Below are 22,021 nucleotides of genomic sequence, written 5' to 3' on the forward strand. Positions count from 1 at the left end.
GCTCCAGAGATCGGGGGCATCCCCTCCCCTCCCATGTTATTTGGAATTAACAGCCCTGCAGTTGCTATTTTAAAAGAAAGCACAACTGTTTTGGTTACAGAAGCTTTTATTGATCTCCCGCCCTGCTCCCTGCCGACGCAGACAGGTATGGTCTCCCCAGACCAGTCTCCAAGAACAAGGTCTCCTCCTCCAGTGCTTTCACGAGTGGGAATATTGGAATCATTCTGTCCTCCTCGGGGCAGCCTGCAGAGCCAGAGGGGCTAGAACAGGACGGACAGCGGGCCGTCTCTGCTTCCTTGGCACACTCTACTTCTGGACGGTTGTCTGCTCTACTTCGAAAAAGCTACCTGAGTCATCAGTGTCCCCAAGGCTGACTCCTTTGAGAGCGACTGGGATGTGCTGAAGTGACCCCTCATCCCACCAAAATCAGAACAAGACAGTGGCCCCTATGCGGGGCTGCCCGACTCTGTCCTGTCCCGCAGGGGCTTGGCAGAGCAGATCAACATGCTTGATCTGAAAGTGTTCTTTCTCTCTGGGTTCTTAGATCTTTAAAACTAATTTCAGGCCTCTGCATCCTCGTGAAGCATGTAAGAACTTTGTTCCTCTTTATAAATCAGAACTGGGGCTGGCTCTGAGAATTTAAATGATGTGGGAGGGATAATATGGTGAGTGACCATGTTAGTTGGTGGCAGAGTGAGGACAGCAGAGGCCAAAGCCAAGAATCCACACCCGACCCCAAAGCAGGCTTGGCCCACTTTCTTCCTTTATAGTCTCACGTCTCCTCGGCCATAAAAAAGACTCACACAGAGGTTTGGGGTCTGTAGGTACCCAGGTTGAAATATTCCAAAGGGCCGTGAGGTGCCTTTTAACCGGAGTCTTTCAGTTTCAGAACAAAAATGTCAAAGTTGGTTCTGTGAAATAGGACAGCGTTAGAGAGCCTGACCAAGAAGAAAGAGCAGACACAACTGAGATGATTAGGGGCGGGAAAGCACGTGGCTTCCGGGATAAAGCCAGGTTAAAAATAGACGAGAGGGAAATACTAAGAATTTTTTTTTTTGCCAGAATACTTGAAAACTTAGACAAAATGGACAAATTCCCAGGCTTTGAAACTGATTCTAGAAGAAAAAGAAAGTCTGAAACATCTTATGATCATTTAAACAACTGACTAAGAATGGAGAGCTTGCCAAAAAGTAATCACCAGGCCCCAGTGGTTCTAAATTTGTAAGGGAAACATTCCAATCGGATCATCCATAGGACAGAAACTCCTTCTGTGAGTGCGGGAGAACCTTGCCCATGATTGCGGAGGATGGAGCTAGGAGTCCGGACTGTCAGAAGTGCAGGTCAGATGGACCTGCTGGGGAGCAGCCCCTGTCCCCCAAGTCCTGTACTCATGAGTACTGTCAGCCCCGAGGCCCTTTGCCTCTTGGTGCCGGAGTGCATTTGGAGAGGCCCAGCTGGAATCCTCTGAGGGGTGGTCATCCGTCTGAATGTTTGGCACGTGGCTCTGGAGATCCTAGGACAGAGGGAACCTGTAAAAGGTGATGTAACTGGATGGGAGACAGAAAGCAGCAGTTGGCCCCCATGGAGAGGCCCAACTGGATAATAGTGGTGTCCAAGGGGCATGCTATGTGGAGGGAAGGTACATTGGGATGTGAGAGAAAGTATATTTGGTTGGGGCTTTGAAGGATATGTAGGAGTTTGCTGGGTAGAGGTTGGGAGATGGGGAGCAGTAGGTGACATTCAGGCAGCAGATGGGTGGGGGTAGTCACAGATTGTTTTTCAGACAGGGCAGGCATGTTGGTAAGCTGTAGCTCTGTCTTCCTTCAGCTTGGAGAGGATCGGGCTAGAGCTGGAAAGCCTGCTCCACTGAGGGGCAGAGATTACCTGAGGGCCTCAGGTGCTCACAGCTCCCCATTGGGCCCTAACCCTGACATCAGAGTCTGGCAGAGCTGGAGAGCACAGGGAAGGGAGTGAGAGGCCTGCGATGGTCACCGCTTAACTCCTGAGGTGGGGGGCCCTCCTCTTCTGCCACTCCTGAGCCCAGCCAGGAAGCCTGGGCTTGCAGGAGCCCACCCCTGAGATCAGCATCAGCAGAGGCCGCCGCTGCAAAGGCCCTGCCGTTCCTCAAGTGCCGTTATTAATTCATAATTCCAAACTTACATACAAAGCACATCCTCAGTTTGTCATCATAGCAAGGTAAATGGGACAATTCTGATTTCCCATTGCATGAGAAAATTTATCGAGAGAAAGCAAACTTCCATTTGAGTGATACAGGATGGATTTTTTTAAAGCGTTCTGACCGATCACAGCCCCTTTCCCATCCACTATGTGTTTGTAGTTGTTTTGTTTTGTAATTTAGAAAGAGCTCTGTTGATCTATAGTTTACAAACTGTTAAGCTCGATTTAAAGTTCTAAATAGCTACATGTTTTTTCCCCATATTTAGAATGTGCAACCATTACGATAATCCAATTTTTGAATATTTTCACCACCCCAAGAAGAGACCTGTACCCATTAACAGTCACTTCCTCCTCCCAGACCTAGACCCCAGTAATTTATGTTCTGTCTCTGTGGGTTTGCCTGCTCAGGATGTTTCATATAAATGGAATCATACAGTATGTGGCCTTTGTGTCTGGCTTCTTTCATTTTGCATAATGTTCTCACGTTGCCATTCGTATTGTAGCATCAGTGCTTCATTCCTTGTTACATGGCTGAGTGGTGTTCTGCTGTGTGGATGGGCCACACTGTGTCCATTCATCTGCTGATGGGCAGCTGGGTGGTTCCTACTCTTTGACTGTTAGGAGTAATGCAGCTGTGAACATTCCTGTGTGCGTGTTTGTGTAGACAGACATTGTCATTTCTCTTGGACGGAGACCTAGGAGTGGAATCGCTGAGTCACATGGTAACTGTGTTTAGCATTTTGAGGAACTGCCAGACTGTTCTGAAAGTGGCTCCTACATTTTACATTCCATATTTTTTAATTAAACTTTAAATTTTGAATTAATTGTAGATTCACATGTAGTTGTAAAAAATAATAGAGATCCGTGTATCCCTTACCCTATTTCCCCAACGGTAACATCTCGTACAGCTGTCATGCACCATCACACCAGGATGCTGACGGTGGTACAGCCAAGATACAGGGCCTTCCATCATCACGGGGATCCATCACGTCGCCCTTAAGTAGCCCCACTCACTTCCCTCCTCCAGCCTCCAGTTTTAAGCCCTGGCAACTACTAATCTATTCTCCATTTCTATAAATCTGTCATTTTAGAAATGTCCTGTAAGTGCAATCATACAGTATGTATGGGGGAGGGGACTGACTTCATTCACTCAGTCTTATGCCCGATGGTTGATCCAGCTTGTTGCATTAATAGGCCTTTCATTGCCGAGTGGTGTGGATGGACCACCGTTTGCGTAACTACTGACTTCTTGAAGGACATCTTGATTGTTTCTAGTTTGGGGCTACTATGAATATTATTTTATCTATCCTTCTGTCTGTCTACTCCATCTATCATCTATCTTCTACTTTTAAGCTTTGAGAATTCTTTATATATTCTAGATACGAGTTCTCTGCTGGATATGTGGTTGGCAGGCATTTCCTCCCAGTCTTAGAGTCTTTTCATCCTCTTAACAAGGTCCTCAGAAAGATCGATTGTTTTTTGTTTTGATGAAGTTTAGTTTATCAGCATTCCCTTTTATTGATTGTGCTTTCTGTGTCAAGTCTAAGGACTCTGCTTGGCTTGGATCTTAAAGATTTCTCTAATGAGTTTTCTAAGTTTTAACTTTTATTATTTACATTTAAATAGATGATATATTTTGAATTAATATTTTGCATAAAGTGTGAGGTTTAAGTCAAGGTTTCTTTTCTTTTTCTCTTTTTTTTTTTTTTTTTTTGCCTATGGACATCTGCTTGCTCCCTCACCTTTTGTTGAAAACACTGTTATCTCCTTTATTGACTTGCTTTCATCACTTTGTCAAAAACCAGTTGGGCATGTTTGTGTGAGTTTATGTATGAGCTCTGTGTCCTGTTCCATTGTCCTATGTGTTTATCCTTCCATAACCCTGATTATTGTGGCCATACCAAAAATCTTGAAATCAGGTAGAGTGAGTCCCCCCACTTTGTGGTTCGTTCTCAAAATTATTTTAATTATTATTGTTTCTTTCCCTTTCTGTGTAAGTTTGAGAATAATCTGGCCTATGTCTATCAAAGACTTTATAGAGATTTTGGTAGGATTTGTGCTAAGCCTGTCTGTCAATTTGGGGAGAATTGACATTTTACTCTATTATCTTTGAATCAATGAAAGTTGTATGTCTCTCCATTTATTTAGCTCTTCTTTGGGCTCTTTACTTAGTGCTTCGTAGTTCTCAGCATGCTGGTCCTAGACGTGTCTTGACAGAACACGCCTAAGTATTTGATTCTTTTTGAGTGATTGTAAACGATACCATATTTTTAATACCCACGTCTGTGTGTCCATTGCTAGTCTGTAGAAATACAGCTGATTATTGTGTGTTGTTCTTGTGTCCTATAACCTTCTGAACTCAGTTATCATTCTACAAATTTTTTGGTTTTTTGGATACTGTTTTATTTTATCTTGGTTTTATAGAGTCCTTTGTGTTTCTTATGTGGACCATCATGTCATCGGGAAATAAATACAGTATAATATCTTCCTTTCTAATCTGTGTGCGTTTTATTTCCTTTTCTTGTCTGTGGCACTGAGTGGATGGACCTCATGCCAAGTTGAATAAAAGTGATGAGAGTGGGCTTCCTTGCCTTGTTCTTGACAATGTTCAACGTTATACCCTAAATGGATGTTAGCTGTGGGCTTTTTCTGGATGTTCTTGATCAAGATGAAGAAGTTCCCCTCTCTTCCTGTTTTTCTGCTACTTTTCATCATGAATGGATGTTGAATTTTGTCAAATTATTTTTCAGTATTAATTGCTGTGTGGTTTTTCTTTGTATCCTGTGGGCTCTGATGTATAACACTGATTGGTATTTCAGTATTGAAGTAGCATTGCTTTGCCTGACTTAACCCCCTTGGGTCAGGTGTTCCAGAGGTGATGCTGGTGCCTGCCCAGCGCTCTGGGAGCCAGTTCCCCGTGCAGTGACAGCCCAGGCCTGGGCACTGCCCACCCAGGCTCTGGGGCCGGGCAGGGTCTGTAGGACTGGACCACATGCTCGTGGAGGGCAGCTCCCCGGCACCCGCCTCACTGGGGTGGGAGCGTAGAGGAAGCAGGGAGAGGAGCTGCCGTGTCACGTGGGCCCGTCTCTCCTGTCCAGGCGCGGCTGCTGATGAGCCTCCTGCCCCGGAACGTTGTCGTGGAGATGAAGGAGGACTTCCTAAGGCCCCCGGAGAGGATTTTCCACCAGATTTACATCCAGCGGCATGACAACATGAGGTAGGGCTGGCGCTGGCCTGGCCCTGCGGTGGGCCTGGGGAGCCGAGGTGGGAGGTGAGGGAGGTGGAGTGGTGAGGGAGGAAGTGGAGGTGATGGCAGAGATAGGAGGTGGGGGTGAAGGTGAGCAGAGGGTCCTAGTTTGAGGGAAGGAGGGAGTGGGTGTGGGTCAGGAGCCCAGATGAACACTTGCCCGGCAGGGGAACGGTGTGTTGCCTTCATTCCACAGCTGTTCTTTCCCATTTTCTCATTCTGCACCTTTTACTTCCTGCGTTGGTTAGAGAGGGTCAGAACTCTGTTCCTAAGCCGGGTTTGGGCAGCGGCTTTTGGGCAGGGAATTTGCCTGCGTCGGGTCAGTAGCCAGACCGTTGTTCTAGTTGGTGCCGGGCTCTGGGGTGAGGTGTTCCACTCACTGTGTTCCTCTCGCAGCCACCCCAGGCGGTGGGGATTGTTGTTACATTCTACAGGTGAGGAAACTGAGCCCTCGGAGTGAGCCGCCTCTCCCTGGACGCTCTGAGGTGTGCTTGTTTGTTTTTAAAGGGCCTGTTAAAAAGCAGTTTACTGTGTTAAATCTTGCGTTCCCTTCTACGGTACTCGGGGTAGCTGAGCGCTGCCTGTCTGTGGGTAATACTTTACCATAAGTGTCACTCAGGTAGGAGATGAGGTTTGAAGGTCTGAAGCTTTCTTGCTTCTCGCTGTTGTTTCCTGGCTTTCCTGGGTGTCGGTGTCAGGCCTCCCTGCTCATCGCGCCCCTACAGACAAAAGGAGAAGAAATCCTTGTTCTGTTTGCGTCAAGAGGTTCAGACTGTGTCCCTGCGAGCTGGTGCCTGTTCATCCGAAGTGAGCCAGGCGCTGCTGCCGCCAGCCCCTCCCTTTCAAGGTCCAAGGTGCCCCTGTGTGGGGGCCACTGTGGCTAACAGCTTCTGCTGAGTGCACTCACTCCCACTGTTGTGCCTCTCAGTGAGGACCAGTGTTGTCTGACAGAGGACACTGAAGCGGAGGGGACTTAAGGCCCCATATGTGGGGCGAGCATTCACGCCCAGGCAGGACACACCTCTCCACTGGACACAGGGTTCTCCTTAATGTCATCGTACCCCTGATATCCATGGGTCCTGTCCCTCTACTTTGTATATGAGGAAATTGAGGTTCAGCAAAGTGAGGTGAGTGTGCAGGACTCCCTGCTTAGTAAGTGATGGCATTGGAGCTAGACTAGGATTGGCTGATTCTGACATCTGCCTAGACTTTGGACACAATTTAGTGACCCAGCCCCTGACTGGGAAGATCAGACCACTCGAACAATCCAAGGAGCACCTTGCCAGGGCAGAACATCTGTACACAGCAGGGAAAGCATCAGATGTGAAGAGTCTTCTGGTGCTGCAGGTGAAGGTGGGCACAGTGCATGGGCACCGAGGTGCCTTTCCCTCCCTCTCCTCTACCTGTGACAACAAATACAGATGTGGTGACTCATGAATTCCCTTTGCTGCTAAAATTTTCCGTCCATGTCCCCTGGTGGACCAATGTGCTGGATGCAGGCATGACAGCCCTGAGATGGGAGAGGAAGCTGAGACTGCCTGTCACAGATGATGCCAGCTGCACACTAGCCCCTCTGGCCACCCTCTAGCAGAGTTCAGAGACATCTTTCTACAACCCCGATACAAACATGTCAGTGCCCTCTCTACTATTCTTGTTACATCCAAGCTCAGTGTGCCATTCACAACTCACAGCAGCTGATGCCACTGGGAATGGTGGAACACCATGAGAACCCTCTCCTCCATAGAAGCAATGACAACGTTGGAGAAAATGGTCTGAATCAACATTGTTAGAACATTGCAAATTAACCAAAGTCTAGGAGGAATCCAAGAATGTTTCTTTAAGAAAGACGGCAAAATCTTGGTAATAACAGTGAGCTTGGTGCAATTTTAACTTGCTCTATTCCATCCTCCCATCTCCCAATTCACAAAAGTTTTGAAAGCCAACAGCTGCCATCATGATGAAAACTTGTAGCCCGGCAGCGACTGGCAGGGGCAGAACTTGGTTGTCAGTCTTTCAAAACCCCATTCAGAGAATTACCATTATTTGACCGTCTGGAAATTCACTGGAAAACACCACTGATGGGCTTATCTTTATCTGAGCTGCCTCACATTCACAAACAACAAACCCTGAGATGGGGTGGGGGTATGATTTTCAGATTTGCCACATTATGTTATCCAGTTTTTTAAACAAAATGAGACATGCAAAAAACAAGAATGCATGGCTTACACAGGAATAAAAAAAAAAATGCAGTAAATAGAAACTATCCCAGAGGAAGCCCAGACATTGAACTTATTTGACAGAACCTTTAAAATCAGCTGTTTTAAATACGCTCAAAGAAGAAACCATGTCAAAAAAGCTAAAGAAAAGTATCAGAACAATTCCTCATCAAGTAAAGAATATCAATAAAGAGATAGAAATTATTTTTTAAAATAAAGATGGTGGAGAATGTAGCTCAGTAGCAGAGTGCGTGCTTAGCATGCACAAGGTTCTGGGCTGAATCCTCAGTGCCACCGTTAGATAGATAGATAGATAGATAGATAGATAGATAGATAGATAGATAGATGAATAAGCCTCACTCCCCCCACAAAAATCCAACCAAATAGTAATTCCAAATTTGAAAAATAAAATAACTAAAATGAAAAATTCACCTGGGGGCTTAACAGTAGATTTGAGGCTGAAGAAAGAATCAGTGAATTTCAAGATAGTTCAATTAGTTTACCCAATCTGAAGAACAGAATGAAAAAAGAATGAAGATAGAGCAACAGAGCCTCAGAAGCTTGAGGGATACCATCAAAAATAACAACACACTCATAATGAGAATCTCAGAAAAGAGGAAAGAGAAAAAGAGGCAGAAAAAGTATTTGAAAAAGCAATGGCTAAAAATATCCCAAAGTTGATGAAAGACACTAACCTACATATCAAAGAATCTCAATTAGGATAAACTGAAAAAGATCCACACCTAGACACAGCAAGATCAAACTCTCAAGAGCCAAAGACAAGAAGGCAATCTCGAAAGCAGGAAGAGGGAAGTAACTTGTTACACAGAAGGGGACCTTAATAAAGGTTTTAGGATATATCTCATCAGGAATTATGGAGGCCGCAAGGCAATGGGATGGCATATTCAAAGGATGAACTAAAAAGACAAGAATTGTATCCAGCCAAAATCCCAGCTGTTCCCTCCGCCTAGCCCCTCTTTCTCCCAGTGTCTTCATGGCTTCCCCCCTCTTCGGGGCTCAAGTGTCACCTAACCTGTCCTAGTTAACATTGCTCGTGGCTCCATACTGATAGTCATTCTTTCATTTTTCTCCATAGTTACACATGTCACCTTTGAAATACCTCCCCCGACTAGAATGGAAGCTTCTGGAGGGCAGTGATGTTTGACTCTTTCTTTCACTGCTAAAGACCCAAGCACCAGGAACACTGCCTAGCACAGATATCCTTCAGTAAATATTTGTTGCATTTAGAGCACTTACTAGTTACTATAAAGAAGCAATTGTTGCGCTCTTACTAGGTCCAGGGTATTATTCTAAGTGCTTTGTTAATCCATTTAACCCTCACAACCTATGAGATGGACTCCAGTCTTGTTCCCATTTTGCAGATGGAAGGACTGACACGTGAAAGTGTTGGATAAGTTGCTCATGGTCCTGTTGCTGTACGTGGTGGAGCCAGACAGTCCGACTGGAGTCCAGGCTCTCACTGCTGCTCCCCTCCTGCCTTTCCTGGGCTGACACTCAGGAACCTCTCATCCTGGAGACGTGTGCCCTGCTGCGTATTACTTGGACCCGTGTTTTAACCACTCTGGATCTCTTAGCTTTTTATGTGATTATATGGTTTCACACTCATCTTAGTTTCCCATGTGCTATTTGCACTTCTGAATCTGAATCAACCCCCTCTTCCTTTCTTCTTCACTCTTTCCCTCCTTCCTTCCTTCCTTCCTTGTTGGTCTGGATAAATTCCTGGGTGGGCTCCAGACCCTCCTCCAGCCTGGCTGCATCAGCCAAGTGGGTGTTGTGCCTTCCTGCAGAAATCTGGGCTTCCCGTATCATTGCTTCCCTGTGCTCCATCCCTCCCTGCTCGGAGCCTTCTTTTCCGGATGTTGAGCTCCTGAGGACAGGGACCTGGTGTGTAAGAGGTCTTGCACACGTGCTTGCCTGTGTGCATGGAGGATGTCAGGGTGCTTCAGCGGGAGGCTGAGGAGGACAGACAGGGCCAACGCTGGGGGCTTTCCTAGCACGGGGGTTGGCAGTGCTCAGTCAGTGTTCGTGAAACTCCATGACTGAGCAGAGGCTGAGAAGACAGTGAGTGGGGTGCAGAAAGACATGTGAACGCATGGTTAGTTATAGAGTAGAGAAGGAAAAAATGGTGGCCCCTCAAAGGTGTAAATCAGCCTGAATTTTATACCAAAAGAGAGGGGAAAAAACCTGTGCTGTCTGTCTCCCCGCACATCCTTGCAGCCAGCCCCTTCTCCCAGCTTCCCAGTATCAGTGACACTTCTCAGAGCCTAGACACCCAGTTCTTTTACCCATCCATTCATCCGTTCATTCATAGCAAAAGTACGCATCCCCCTTGCTCCGTGTTCGGTGCTGTGGGATATACAGGTTGGAGTCTGCGTCCTTATGTGCCCCGACTCTCAGTGGGGGATGCTGTCCCGCGGTAAGGGGATGACTAAAGGATATGAGACTCGTGGTGGGGTGAGCCCCGGGGGTTCTCTGTGCATGGGCAGGGCATGGTGGACGAGGTGGGGTGAGGGAGAAGCCCCTCTGAGATGTGAGCTCCCACTTTCAGCCCATGGCCTGGTCCCCACTTCCTGCTTGTGACAGGGGTCCCCACTGTCTGGCATGAAGTGGTATTAAAAATGCAGAACTGAATTCAGATCTGACATCAGGAATCAAGAGATGAACACAATTGTGTCCAAGAGTCGAACTTCAATAATTCCAACTCCCTTTCAGACCCCTTCGTGTACCCCTGTGTGTGACCTCCCAAGTCTCACAGCTGAGGACGCTTTAGGCTGCAGGTTACAAAGTTGGCTGTGCAGTGTCTTCAAGAGTGAGGGGCTCACTGTCCCCTGGGATGAGAGGTCTGGAGGTGGCACCTGGCGCTGGTCCGGCGGCTGCATGTTGAAGCCCCGTGGCCTCTCCCTCGTGGGTTCCCCGGAGTGCCTCCCCCCGAGAGAGGCCCCCGGTGACACCTCGCTCATCCGTCACACGTGTGGGGGCTTGGGTGCTCGGAGGGCTCGTCAGGAACCCTGGCTGCTCCCGAACGTGCGGCTCAGGGAGGCCGTCCGTGACTCTGCACGTTCTCTGTGCTGCCTGGGTCCTCCGTGCTGTTTCACTATTTAAGGCGTTTACATTCTTCGTAGCATCCGGGAAGACAGCTGTGCGCTGCGGGTGGACACTTGTTTAGACTGACCCAGGTTCTGTAGGAAGCGGAGGCCCAGTGTGTAAGAGAGAGATGTGCCCCCATGGTGGTTGAGTGGAGTAGATGTGTTAGGGGTGTGTGCGTGTACGTGGGTATGAGTGTGCCTCTGTGTATGTGTGCATGTTAGTGTGTACTATGTGTGCTAAGGTTTTGTATAGGTTTTTTCCATTTAGGTCTGAGGGATAAGTCTGTGGCTTTCTTTTCTTGTGTTGTCTGTATGTAGTATCGTAGTAAAGCTGATCTTATACAAGAGTTTGGGATTATTTCCTCCTGTTCAATTTTTTGAGAAGAGTTTGTGTGGAATTGATATTATTTCTTTCTTAAATGTGTGATAGAATTCATGGTGTATGGAGTTTTCTTTGTGGAAGTTTGTAAAACAAATTCAATACTTTAAATAGGGCTAGTCAGGTTATTTATTTTTTTCTTGAATGTAGTTGGTGTTTTTTAATCTTTAAGGAATCTGTCCATTTAATCTAAGTTGTAAAAATTACTAGAACAAAGTTGTTCCCATTATTGCTTTGTTATTCTTTTAATATTTGTAGAATCTGTGATGATGGCAACTCTCCCATTCCTGCTTTGGGTCATTTGTGTCTTCTTTTCTTTCCTCATCATTCTGGCTAAAGGTTTATCAATTTTGTTGATTTTTTAAAAGAATTTGCTTCTGAGCAAATAAATATATTTCTCTATTTCTATTTTATTCATATCCTTTCTGATTTTTAGTACTTAGTATCTTCTGCTAATTTTGGTTTTGATTTGCTCTTTCTGTAGTTTCTTAAGGTAAAAGCTGACGTCACTGATCTTAGATCTTTTTGTCTCTGCTGGTGTAAGTGCTTAGTGCTGTGAACTTCCCCTGGAGTACTGCTTTAGCAGTATCCCAGATTTCTTATATGTTGTGTTCCTATTTTTCCTCAGTTCAAAAGACTTTATACTTTTTCTTTTGATTTTTTTAGACCCATGGAGTAAGAGGATTTTGTTGTTGTTTGTTTATTTTTCCAAGGGTTTTGCAAAGATCTTTCTGTGTTTGACTTCAAATTTAATTTTATTGTGGTTAGAGAACATACTTTTAAAATTTGAATCCCCTTCAATTTATGTCCCAGGATATGATCTACATTGGTCAAGGACCTATAGACACTTAAAAATAATGTGTATCCTGCTTTTGTAGAATCCTTGTGTTCTGGATGCTCTGTGAATAGAACTAGGCCAGTTGGTTGACCGGGCTCTTCATGGCTTTTGTGTCTTTGCTGATACCCTGGCTACGTGTTCAGTTACAGAGAGGGGGTAGTGAGCTCTCCGACATAGTTATAAATTTTCCTGTTTCTCCTTCCAGTTGTATCAGGTTTTGCTTCACGTACTCTCAAGCTCTGTTATTCCATTTGTAAACATGTAGGATTGTAAAGTCCTCTTGATGAATTAACTTTTTCCACTAAGAAATGACCCTCTTTATCCTGGTAATTTACTTTTGGCTAATGTTAATGCAGCTATTCCAACTTCCCTTTGATTACTGTCAGAAGGCATGTCAGTGTCTCTACTTTTATTTTTGTTTATGCTTTTTAATTTAAAGTGTTTAGAGTGCCAGGTTTTCCCTTCTTTAATTTAATCTGACAACCTCTGATTTCAATTGGGAACATTTAGAGTATCTGTACTGCTGCTGTGGTCAGGTTTAAGTCTCTCATCTTGCTCTTTGCTTTTGCTTTGTCCTGTCCATTCTTTTGCTTGTTTTTGTTTCTGATTTTTTTTTTTTAATGTCCACTGTGTCCTATGACTCCATTTTTACTTCCTTTGTTGGCTTATTGGTTATAACTTTTGTCATTTTAGTGGTTGCCTTGGGGTCTGGGAGGGTATCTTAATTTACAACCATCTTCTTCATGGGGTTTATTATACTGCACACATCACCTACAGCATCTGAAGGCATGTCACATGACATGTGTTACTCCCTTGGCATTTGTGAACTTGCTGCACATTTCACTTTTTCGTGTTATGAACTCCATTCTACAGTAGTAGTATGTTTATTTACACAACCAGTTCCCTTTTGAAGACATTGAAATAAGTCTTTCATACCTGTTACCATGTCTAAACTTGCTCTGCTCACTGCATGCCAGGCCAATAAATTGGGATAGGAGGTGTTGGGGCAAGGAATAACCACTTCATTTGGGAAATCTGGCAGACCAAGAATATGGCCGGCTAATGTCCTGGAGCACCCTCTTCCCCAAGTCAGAATTCAGGCTCCTCTTATACTAAAAAGGGGACGGGGTGTGGTTGGTTGTTGCAAATTTCTTGGTGCAGGAATTCTTTGTTCTTGGAATTCGTTGTTCACGTACCTGTCAATGTGGATCAGGTCATGGTGTCCCTGTAAAACCACCAACAAAACAAATGTTATTTTCTGTTCTGCAGCTTGTTATCTTTATATGAATGGAAAAGTGTTAATATCCTTAAAGGTCAGCGCCTTCACAATAGGCTCTCCTGGGTCTCTCAGGCTAAAGGCAACATTGTTTTACAAAAGGTGCAGAACCAACAAGACTAAGCTTAGAAACAGAGCCCAGGGTTAAAGCCAAAGGAACAGATCTAGTATGGAGTCAGATTTGTTCTTTTCTACTACATACCTACTCCTAGGGCTTCCATTTCTGTGTCTCTTCATTCGTTCTTTATTCAGGGTGGTCTATATGTGGCATAGTTCCGTATGGTTTTTTTGTTTTTTTTTTTTCTGTCTTAAGTAATTTCCTCTGTCTCTTAACAGTGTGGGTCTGCTGGTGATGGATTCTTTCAGCTTTTATATTTCTGAAAGAACCCTTTATATTGCCTTTATTTTTCTTTTTGAATTTCTTTCTGCTGGATATAGAATCCTAGGTGCCCAGATTTTCCCCCTAGAACTTTAAAGATGCTGCTATATCGTTTCTCACATTATAGTCAGCGAGCAGTCTCCTGTCAGCTTTGTTCTTCTGTATGAAATACGTTTTTTTCTGTGTGCTTTTAGTATTGTGTCTTTGTCGCTGGTTTTAAGCAATTTGATTTTGATGTGCCTTCTGTGGTTTTCTTCACGTGTCTTGTGCTTACAGGTTAGTGAGCTTCATGCATCTGTAGGCTTATAGTTTCACAGTATTTGGGGGAAAACCCCTCAGTTATCCTTTTACAAATACCTTTTCTGCCCCTCCCCCTCCTCCTTTAGGGACATCAGTTCCACCTGCATCAGGATGAGTATCTTTTTCTTATTTGTGGGTGGGGTGGGCTGGTGTCTTTCTCTTTCTGTTTCATTTTGGACAGTTTCTACTGCCCTGTCGTCAAGTTCACTGATCTTTGCATCTGAAGCGAATACAGGCGATAGGGTGTGGTTGGTTGTTGCAAATTTCTTGCTGCAGGAATTCTTTATTCTTGCAGGTGTCCATGTGGGTCAGGACATGGTGTCCCTGTAAACCTCCAACAAAACAAATGTTATTCTTTATTTTGTAACTTGCCATCTCTGCATAAGTGCAGAAGTGCTGACATCCTTAAAGGTCAGAGCCAGAATAGGCTCCTGTCTGTTTCAGGCTAAAGGCAACATTGTTTCACAAAAGGTGCAGAGCTGGCAAGACTGAGCCTAGAAAGCAGGGCACAGTGGTTAAAACTAAAGGAACAGACCAATATACAGTCAGATTTGTTCTCTATTACAAGAGGTCCAGCAGACATCTCAAAATGAGCACACTCGCCCTGATCACCCCCAAAGCCTGTTCTGCCCACAGCCTTCCCATGTTGATCGATCTGGACAGCAGACCCACAATTTCAGATGCTGAGGATGAAAACTGGAGACTCTTTCAGGAATCCAGTGCATTAGGATATCCTGTCGGTTCTATCTTCCCAACCGATCGTCTGCCTCTGCCACCCCCCACATCCTCACTGGTCCCCTCCTGTCCAGATGGTCGTCCCTTGCTTGGGTTATGGCCAGAGCCTGCTAAGCATTCTGGTCCCTGAATCTGACCCTGAAGTCTATTCTTAAAAGCCCAGCCAGAATGATTCACTTAAAATGCCAATCAGATCATGACTTCTGGGTTCAAACCCTGCGGTGCCCCTAGCTCAGGTAAATGAATGAGGGTATGCCCGGCAGGCAGCAGGCCCTCTGTGGGCCACCCCTGCCCCTACTCTTCACTATAGAGACCCCTCCATCCACAGGGCTCTTGGCTGCCCCCAGAATGCTCCAGATGTGCTCCCCACTGAGGGGGAGGGCTCCCTCTGCGGGACACACTTCCCTCCTCACTCCTCTGAGTCTTTGCTCAAAGGTCACCTTCCTCAAGGGACCCCTTCACTTCCATGTTTAAAACCAGCCTCCCCACCCTCCACCCCTGTTTGCTTTCCCCTGGTCATCAATACCCCCAAATACACCTCCAGTTTTGTCTTTACTGCTTCCTGACTCCTTGCTGGAACGTGGGCCCTTGAAGGCAGAGATTCTGTCCTTTTTTCTCATCTTCTCAATAGAAATTCATCAAATGAGTGAATGAAAGAACAGAGTGACCACGTAGGTGGCCATAGTAGTTTCCTGTGGCTCCCATAACAACTCACCGAATACTAGGGGAGCTTGTAACAATAGAAATGCATTCTCTTACAGTTCTGGAGGCCAGAAGTCTGAGACCAAAGTGGCATAGGGTCAGTTTCTTCTGGGGCTGGAGAGAGACTCTGTCCCATGTGTCTTCCAGCTTCTGGTGGCCCCAGGTGTCCTGGGCACGTGGCCACATGCCTCCAATCTCTGCTGCCATCTTCACATGGTCTTCTCTCTCAGTGTCGGTGTGTCTTCTTTACTGTCTGTCACTGGGTGGAGAGTTTTAAGCCACCCAGCCTGTGGTATTTGCAGATTGAGATAAGGTGACATTTTGAGGTTCCAGGTGGACACATCTTTGGGGGCCCCTAGTGAACCCACTAGAGTGGCTTTTGCAGGAATCCAGTTGAGGGGATAAGAGTCTGGACAGGAGTGGTGGTGGCAGGATGGACGCTGAGGGACATTTAGGAGATAAGGCTCAGGACAGCTAATTGATTTTGTATATGGGGGGTGGGGTGCAGGCGAAGAGAGCAAGACCTGGGCTCCCTTCTGATTGGGAAGACTGCTTTGTCTGGACTGTTTGAATTTGAGGTGGCCTGTGGGACCTCTAGGAGGGGACCCTGGGTCTGAGGGAGCTTGGCATTTGGGGTAACTTGACATCTGCAATCTTTACCTTTTCTACTTGTTTCTTTCCTTACACGTAAGAAATAAATTTCCCTAAATCTTGATACTTTTCAAGCTAGTGCCCCACTGTTCTCTGTCCCATCAGAAGCTTCCTGAAAGAGTGCCAGCACCGCTCTCTGTCCTGTGCCCCACCATGCTCTGACACTAGCCGTGGGCTCTTGCCGCAGCCTCCACTGGCCTCCTCCTGTGCTTCCCCCTCCCTCAATTCTTCATGAGTCCCAAGCTCGCCCCTCCCCCTGGCATTCACCTGCCAACCCACTCCAGCCTCCACATCCCCTCCCTGTCCAGACTCTCTCCCTACTTTCCCACCCTCCCCCATCCTCCTCCCCTAACAATCCTCACTCTGCCTCTGGGGAGCATTTCCAGTCACTTTCTTTGCGGAGAACATGCTCTCTCTGGTCCAGTCACCCTGGGTGACTCCTGAGTCCCTGAGACATATAAGAGATGCCCGGCTGCCCTGGACCTCACACCCACTGTCTCGCCACTCTCCGGGGTGCAGTGTGCCTTTGAATAGCAAACATTGGTCATCTCATCACCCCTATCTACGTCACTGCAGCCTTCATCCATTTACTCAACCCCTCAGGCTGTGAAGTTGGGGCAGTTTCACAGAACAGGGCAGTGGAGAAAGGACCCCGGTGGGCTGGACAGCCTTTGCAAAACAAGTCAACCTAGCGGCAGTCATGACCCTGCCCCACCTGCCTCAGTGTGCGTCCCCTGACCACTCAGAGGGAAACATCCTGATTGAAATATTGTCTTACTACTTCCTTCAACAGAGGCAGTCTGTGCGGACTGAGAGTGTCTTCCCAAATGTCTACAGCTGCCTGAATCCTGTGACCCTGCAGGTGGTCTGGTCCTTCCATGAATCCAAATCTGCCTGTGACTAGACCTTGAACTTGCCTACGACCTCTGGTCCTTCCACAATGCCTCTCTCCTCTGTGCTCTGTCTAGCTCTCCTGGGTAGATGGCTCAGAAGCGACAAGGTAGCTAGCCAAGGTTTGCAATATCTTAATATCAGAGAATATCCAGAAATCACACACACACACACCAGAATCAGGATTTGCTTTAGCATTTGACAGACTGACTCTAAAATTCTAAAATGTGGAAGTGAAATTTCTAAGAAGAGCCAAGATGAAACTGAACAAGCACAAGAAGTGTCCATTGCCCTCCCAGATGTTAAGACTTCTTATAAACTTATGGACAGTCAGCTGACGGGGTAAAAATGGAGGCCAAGAAACAAACCCAAATGGGTCAATGTGTAGGGCCTTAGCACCTAGAGAGAAGGCCTTGCACATCAGGAGGAGAGTCAGAGAAAACTGTCCACCTGGAGAACACTGGCTCACAGTCTTTACAAAATAGACTCAAGATGGACTCAAATTTAAGTTAATTATAATCAAATACAGGGAAAACCTGTTACCAGGCTAGGGAGGGATCATCTAAACAAGTCACAAAGCAGAAATCATTAAAAGTGTGATAAATACAATTATATTAGAATAAAGAACTTGCATGTCAATATCATATGCAAAGTTAAAGCCCAGCCATCAACTCCTCCTGGCCGTGTTCGGGATCCCGGGCAATCCCAAGTTCAATGCCATCTCCTTGTCCTGGGGCCTTGCCCTGCTGCTGCTGCTGCTGCTGCTGCTGTCCGGCGGTCAAGGCTGGCATGACCAGGTCTTCCCTAGGAGCCCAGGGGTCTGAGTAGGACCCTCGCTGTTCACTGGACACCTCATAGGCCTGGATGGTGGAGAGCTGCCTCCCTCTGATGGGGCCCATGGGGCTTAGCCCTGCTGGGATGATGAGAGGTCCCAGGAGGAGTGGGCAGGCAGTGGGGACCCACCAGCAGGGACCTCTTCCTGGTAGGAGAGGACGTCTCCCCGTAGCTCCATGCGCCAGCTGAGGGTGGCTGTGCTTTGGAATGCTTCTCAAGGATGGCTGACTGGTCACTGAAGAAAGACTCTCATCCTCAGGGGAGCTCAATGCAGGGACCTGTCAAAACAAAGCACAGAGGTTGGCGTCCTGGAGGGTCACAGTGAGCTGAGCCTCAAGACGGGCAGCAAGCCCAACTGGGCACATTGCCCTTGAGGTACAATGACCGTGAGGCAGACCCTCCAGTTCTGCCCTCTCGAGGGGCGCCTGCAGCACCAAGATGAAATCTAGCACGGAACAAGAGCGCAGTCCTGCTGGGCCTGTCTTTTCCCTAGTCTTATACGGTTCTTAGGTCAAATTTTTAACTTACTGATATCAATCAAAAAAGATGTATTTTAAAGATAGGATTGAAAAACATGACTTTCAGGTAACATTTTTTAAGGAAAAAAGTGTTAAATGTTAATGAGATCATCTAAACGTTGAACCTCAACATGAAATAGCAGAACCATGATGAAACTGTGTTGGGCAGGTGGGGATGCTGAGGGTGGGGTTGGCTGTGATGTTTTTGAAAAGCTTGTTAATGTCCCAATCCCAAACCTAATGACAGATGGGAGCAATTCCATCATGGCCAATTTTTTTTCTTCTTCCAAAATAAATCCACGATTAAATCATCAGAGGTGCTGAAAATACAGTTTGGGGAGGGTTCCACATGGGAACAATTATCCCATGGAGTGTGTGCTAAAACATTCAAAATCTGTTCATCTTAATTTCTCATGGCATTCTTATGAGGCGAGTGTGACCATCATCAATTAACTGAGGGGAAGTTGAAGCCCAGGCTGAGTGAGTGACAGGAAGCAGTTAAGGAGCAGGGACAAGCTACGGACCAGAGTGGGAGGAGCACGTCTGGCTTCACACACCAAGGTGTCTCGTGCTCGGTCAGAAAGCCAGGAGGAAGTGTCCCCTCCTCCTGGGAGGGTGAGCTGATCATGACCGTTTACACAGCATCTACTGTGGAGCAATTGGGGTCCTTTTTGAACATCATTTCCTTCAGTAAGACCCTTAGAAATGGATTAATGTGACTGTAAATAACCAGAAAAACAGGATTTACTTCAGAGAATGAGTTGCTATCGGAAACTGCCAAACCATTTTCCAAAGCGGCTGTGCCATTCCTCCATCCCACCAGCAGTGTACGAGAGTTCCAGTTCCTCCACATTCTCAGCAGCATTTGATATTGTCAGTTTTTAATTTTTAAAAATTTTAGTTTTCCAATAGGAGAGTAGTGGTATCTTGTTTGCATAGTGGTTTTAATTTGAATTTCTGTAATGACTAATGATACTGGCTCTTTTTCCTGTGTATCATGTATTTACCATTTATATATCCTGTTTGGTGAAGTAAAGGTCAAACAGTTGCCACATCTAAGGTAAACAGAATAAACGCACCTATTAAAAGACTCTCAGACTGGATTAGAAGGAAATCAACTCCACACTGTATACAGTAGGATGCACGGAAGACTAAGAGCTCAGAAGGTTTCAAAGTAGACGATGGCAAAGACAACGAGGGAGTTACAAGTGAAAAAACGGAGGGACTTTACTATTTACATGGGAAAAAGCTGACTTCATGGCAAAATACATTAAGACCAAAAAAGAAAAATTCAGTGTAATAAAAAAAAGCCAAAATGCTTTTCTGTTATAATTATCTTTGCACCAGATAGCATAACATCAGCATTTACAGAGCAAAATCCAAGGAGAAATAAGAAGAAACAAATACGCTAGTGAGGATAATTGACTTAACAAAAAATCCCCTAATAGATCAAGGAGAAAAGTAAATGATCCAAATCCCATGGGAGACAATCAGCACTTGTTAAAGGAGACCAAGTTGTTCTACTTCAAATAGGGACCAAGATCTCAGAATAAAGAAGTGGGGTGAGGGGAAAGACTGGGACGTTTACAGAAAAGAAACTTCAAGGTAAATACATTTTCTTACGAACACGAGCCATTTTAAGTAATCTATTTATGAAAGTGAAGTAAGAACCATTAATTCAGTGTTGGAAATTTGATATGTCTTTAAATAAAAGAAAATGACACTGTAGCATATTGAAAGCTTACAGATAAAATAACTTACTATTGTTTTACAAATATACAGACAAGGCTTACAGATAAAAAACGCAGTCCTGTTAAAGAAGGTGCTGTACCAGACATACACATGGGAGCATCCTACAGGAAAAGAGAGGGTTTCAAACGGAAGGGGAAGAGAGGTTTTTTCTTTCTCATTATATGTTGTTTTGAGTGGTTGGTCATTTGGAAAAAGACAAAAACAAACTAATAAAACCATCTCCCTACTTCATGCTGTACGTAAGATAAATTACAAGGGATTGAATTTTATATTCTTTAAAACTTTACGGATTACTAGGACAAAACAAGAATTTTAAACAATCTACAAAGCGTTGTATTCCTATTCACACCATTCACCGTGATATATTATGAATGGATATAAGATTTAAATGTAGAAAAACAAAGATATAAAACGTTGGAAGGAAATAGTGATGAATTCCCCTGTAAACTTGTCAGAAGGAAGGCTTTCTAACGCTAACTCACAACACAGAAGCCATAAAAGAAAAAATAGGTTAAATACAATTTTTTTCTAAAAAAGCATGCTGTAGTAAGTGAAAAAGGACAAACCACAAGTCCCAGGGAAGATCAATAAGGGGCTAATGTTCCTAACACCCAGGAAGAATCCGACTACCTAATGGATCAACGTGCACAGCCCCCTAACAGTGTTTGTTTTCTGTACCGATGAGGAAGCATCTCTGTATTGTAGGTAGTGTCTTTTTGTGCAAACCAAGAAAAAGTAAGAATCTAAACAAATTGTAGAAGTGACTAAACCTGTCTACTCATGGTGGGGGCTGGACAGAGGGTGGTGGGGTGCCCTGTGTATCTGCTCGTGGTTTTTTTATTTTGAAACCACGGGAGTGTATTACCTGTTTACAAATGTAAAAGGAAAAAAGGAACCGCTACTTGTGTGGTCAAGAGACCCAGGCCCACGGAAATCCCCCGGGACCCTCTGGTTGGGGGAAGTGCTGAGGAGTCCTGAGCCAGCTGGTGCCACTGGAGCCAAAGCACAGGGCTATGAAGATCAGGTTTTGAACTTCACCTGGGGCCTGTTTTGTCCTTCTACAGGACGGCTTTTCATTTTGCACCTGGAGCAGGAAGTCAGATGGGTTCCCCCTGCTTCTGGCTCTGGGCCACTGGTCCCCTTGGCCTCCTGGCTTTCCCCAGAAGGGCTGAGACCCAGGACAGAGGCCTCAGCTGACAAGTGGGTGTGGAAGGGACCAGAAAAGGGACAGAGTGCCAGGTGTCCGGGCAGCAGAACAATGGAATCCCCCTGGTGTCCCTGGGACTGTGCATTGGGTCTGGTGCCCCTGACAGTGGTGCCTTTGAGCACAGGTCACTGGCAGGGAAGAAAAGTGGGCAGGGGGCTCCAGATGAGGGGAGCCGTGTAGCAACTTGGAGCAAGGACGTAGATGCCAAAGCTGGGCCTGTCCAACAGGGAGCTCAGGAGGGACTCAGCTGCTGCTTTGGGAGGTGGCAGGAGGTGGGGGTAGGGGGTACCCCGACCCCAGGTCCTGGAGCACCCCTCGCCTCCCTTCCTATTTGGGTCCCACCCAGTGCCCCTCACTCCATCCTGCCCTGGCCTACCTGTGCCCCACATACACCCCGATGCTTCCCTCCCCATTGCCCAACCTCGAGCCTCCCTGCCTGCCTTGGACCATCCCCAGCACCCTCATCCTGTAGTGGCCTCCGTGCACCTGGGGCTCCACCCTGCTTCCCTGCTGGGGACTGGCCTTGGATATGTGCATCTCCTGGCAAGCTCTGGAGCCCTGAAGTGCCTGAAGTAACCATAAGTTAAGGAAAAGAATAGTAAGTTGAATGATAAAGAAAATTTCTATAATTTTATTCACTGAATAATGTTTTTACGTTTAGATATAAAATATGTTTATCTGTGTGCATATTCATGAATATATCGTGGGTATTTATGTAATAAAATTACCTATTAACATTTTATTTCTTTAAAGAATTGAAGCATTGTGGCAAAATGTTAGCATTTAAAAATCTTTCTTTCAAGAAATCAAA

General features: G+C 45.8%; 1 protein-coding gene across 3 annotated transcripts in view; it reads left to right on the top strand.

Moving 5' to 3' along the window:
• LOC116150809 (uncharacterized) overlaps window positions 1-22,021 on the top strand; it is a 104,920-nt gene that overhangs the window by 75,406 nt on the left and 7,493 nt on the right. For 2 of the 3 annotated variants that reach the window (XR_010378142.1, XM_064480211.1), the window contains exon 12: window positions 5,277-5,395. Coding sequence is in view for 2 of the 3 variants with exons in the window: in XM_064480211.1 (XP_064336281.1) it covers window positions 5,277-5,395 (119 nt within the window). In the remaining variant the exon portion in view is untranslated. Of the gene's footprint in view, window positions 1-5,276; window positions 5,396-16,801; window positions 20,235-22,021 lie in introns of those variants that run through there. The other variant, XM_064480212.1, reaches the window with a different exon arrangement.

Source organism: Camelus dromedarius, chromosome 27 (genome assembly GCF_036321535.1).
Source record: "Camelus dromedarius isolate mCamDro1 chromosome 27, mCamDro1.pat, whole genome shotgun sequence".
Classification (NCBI taxonomy): Eukaryota; Metazoa; Chordata; class Mammalia; order Artiodactyla; family Camelidae; genus Camelus; species Camelus dromedarius.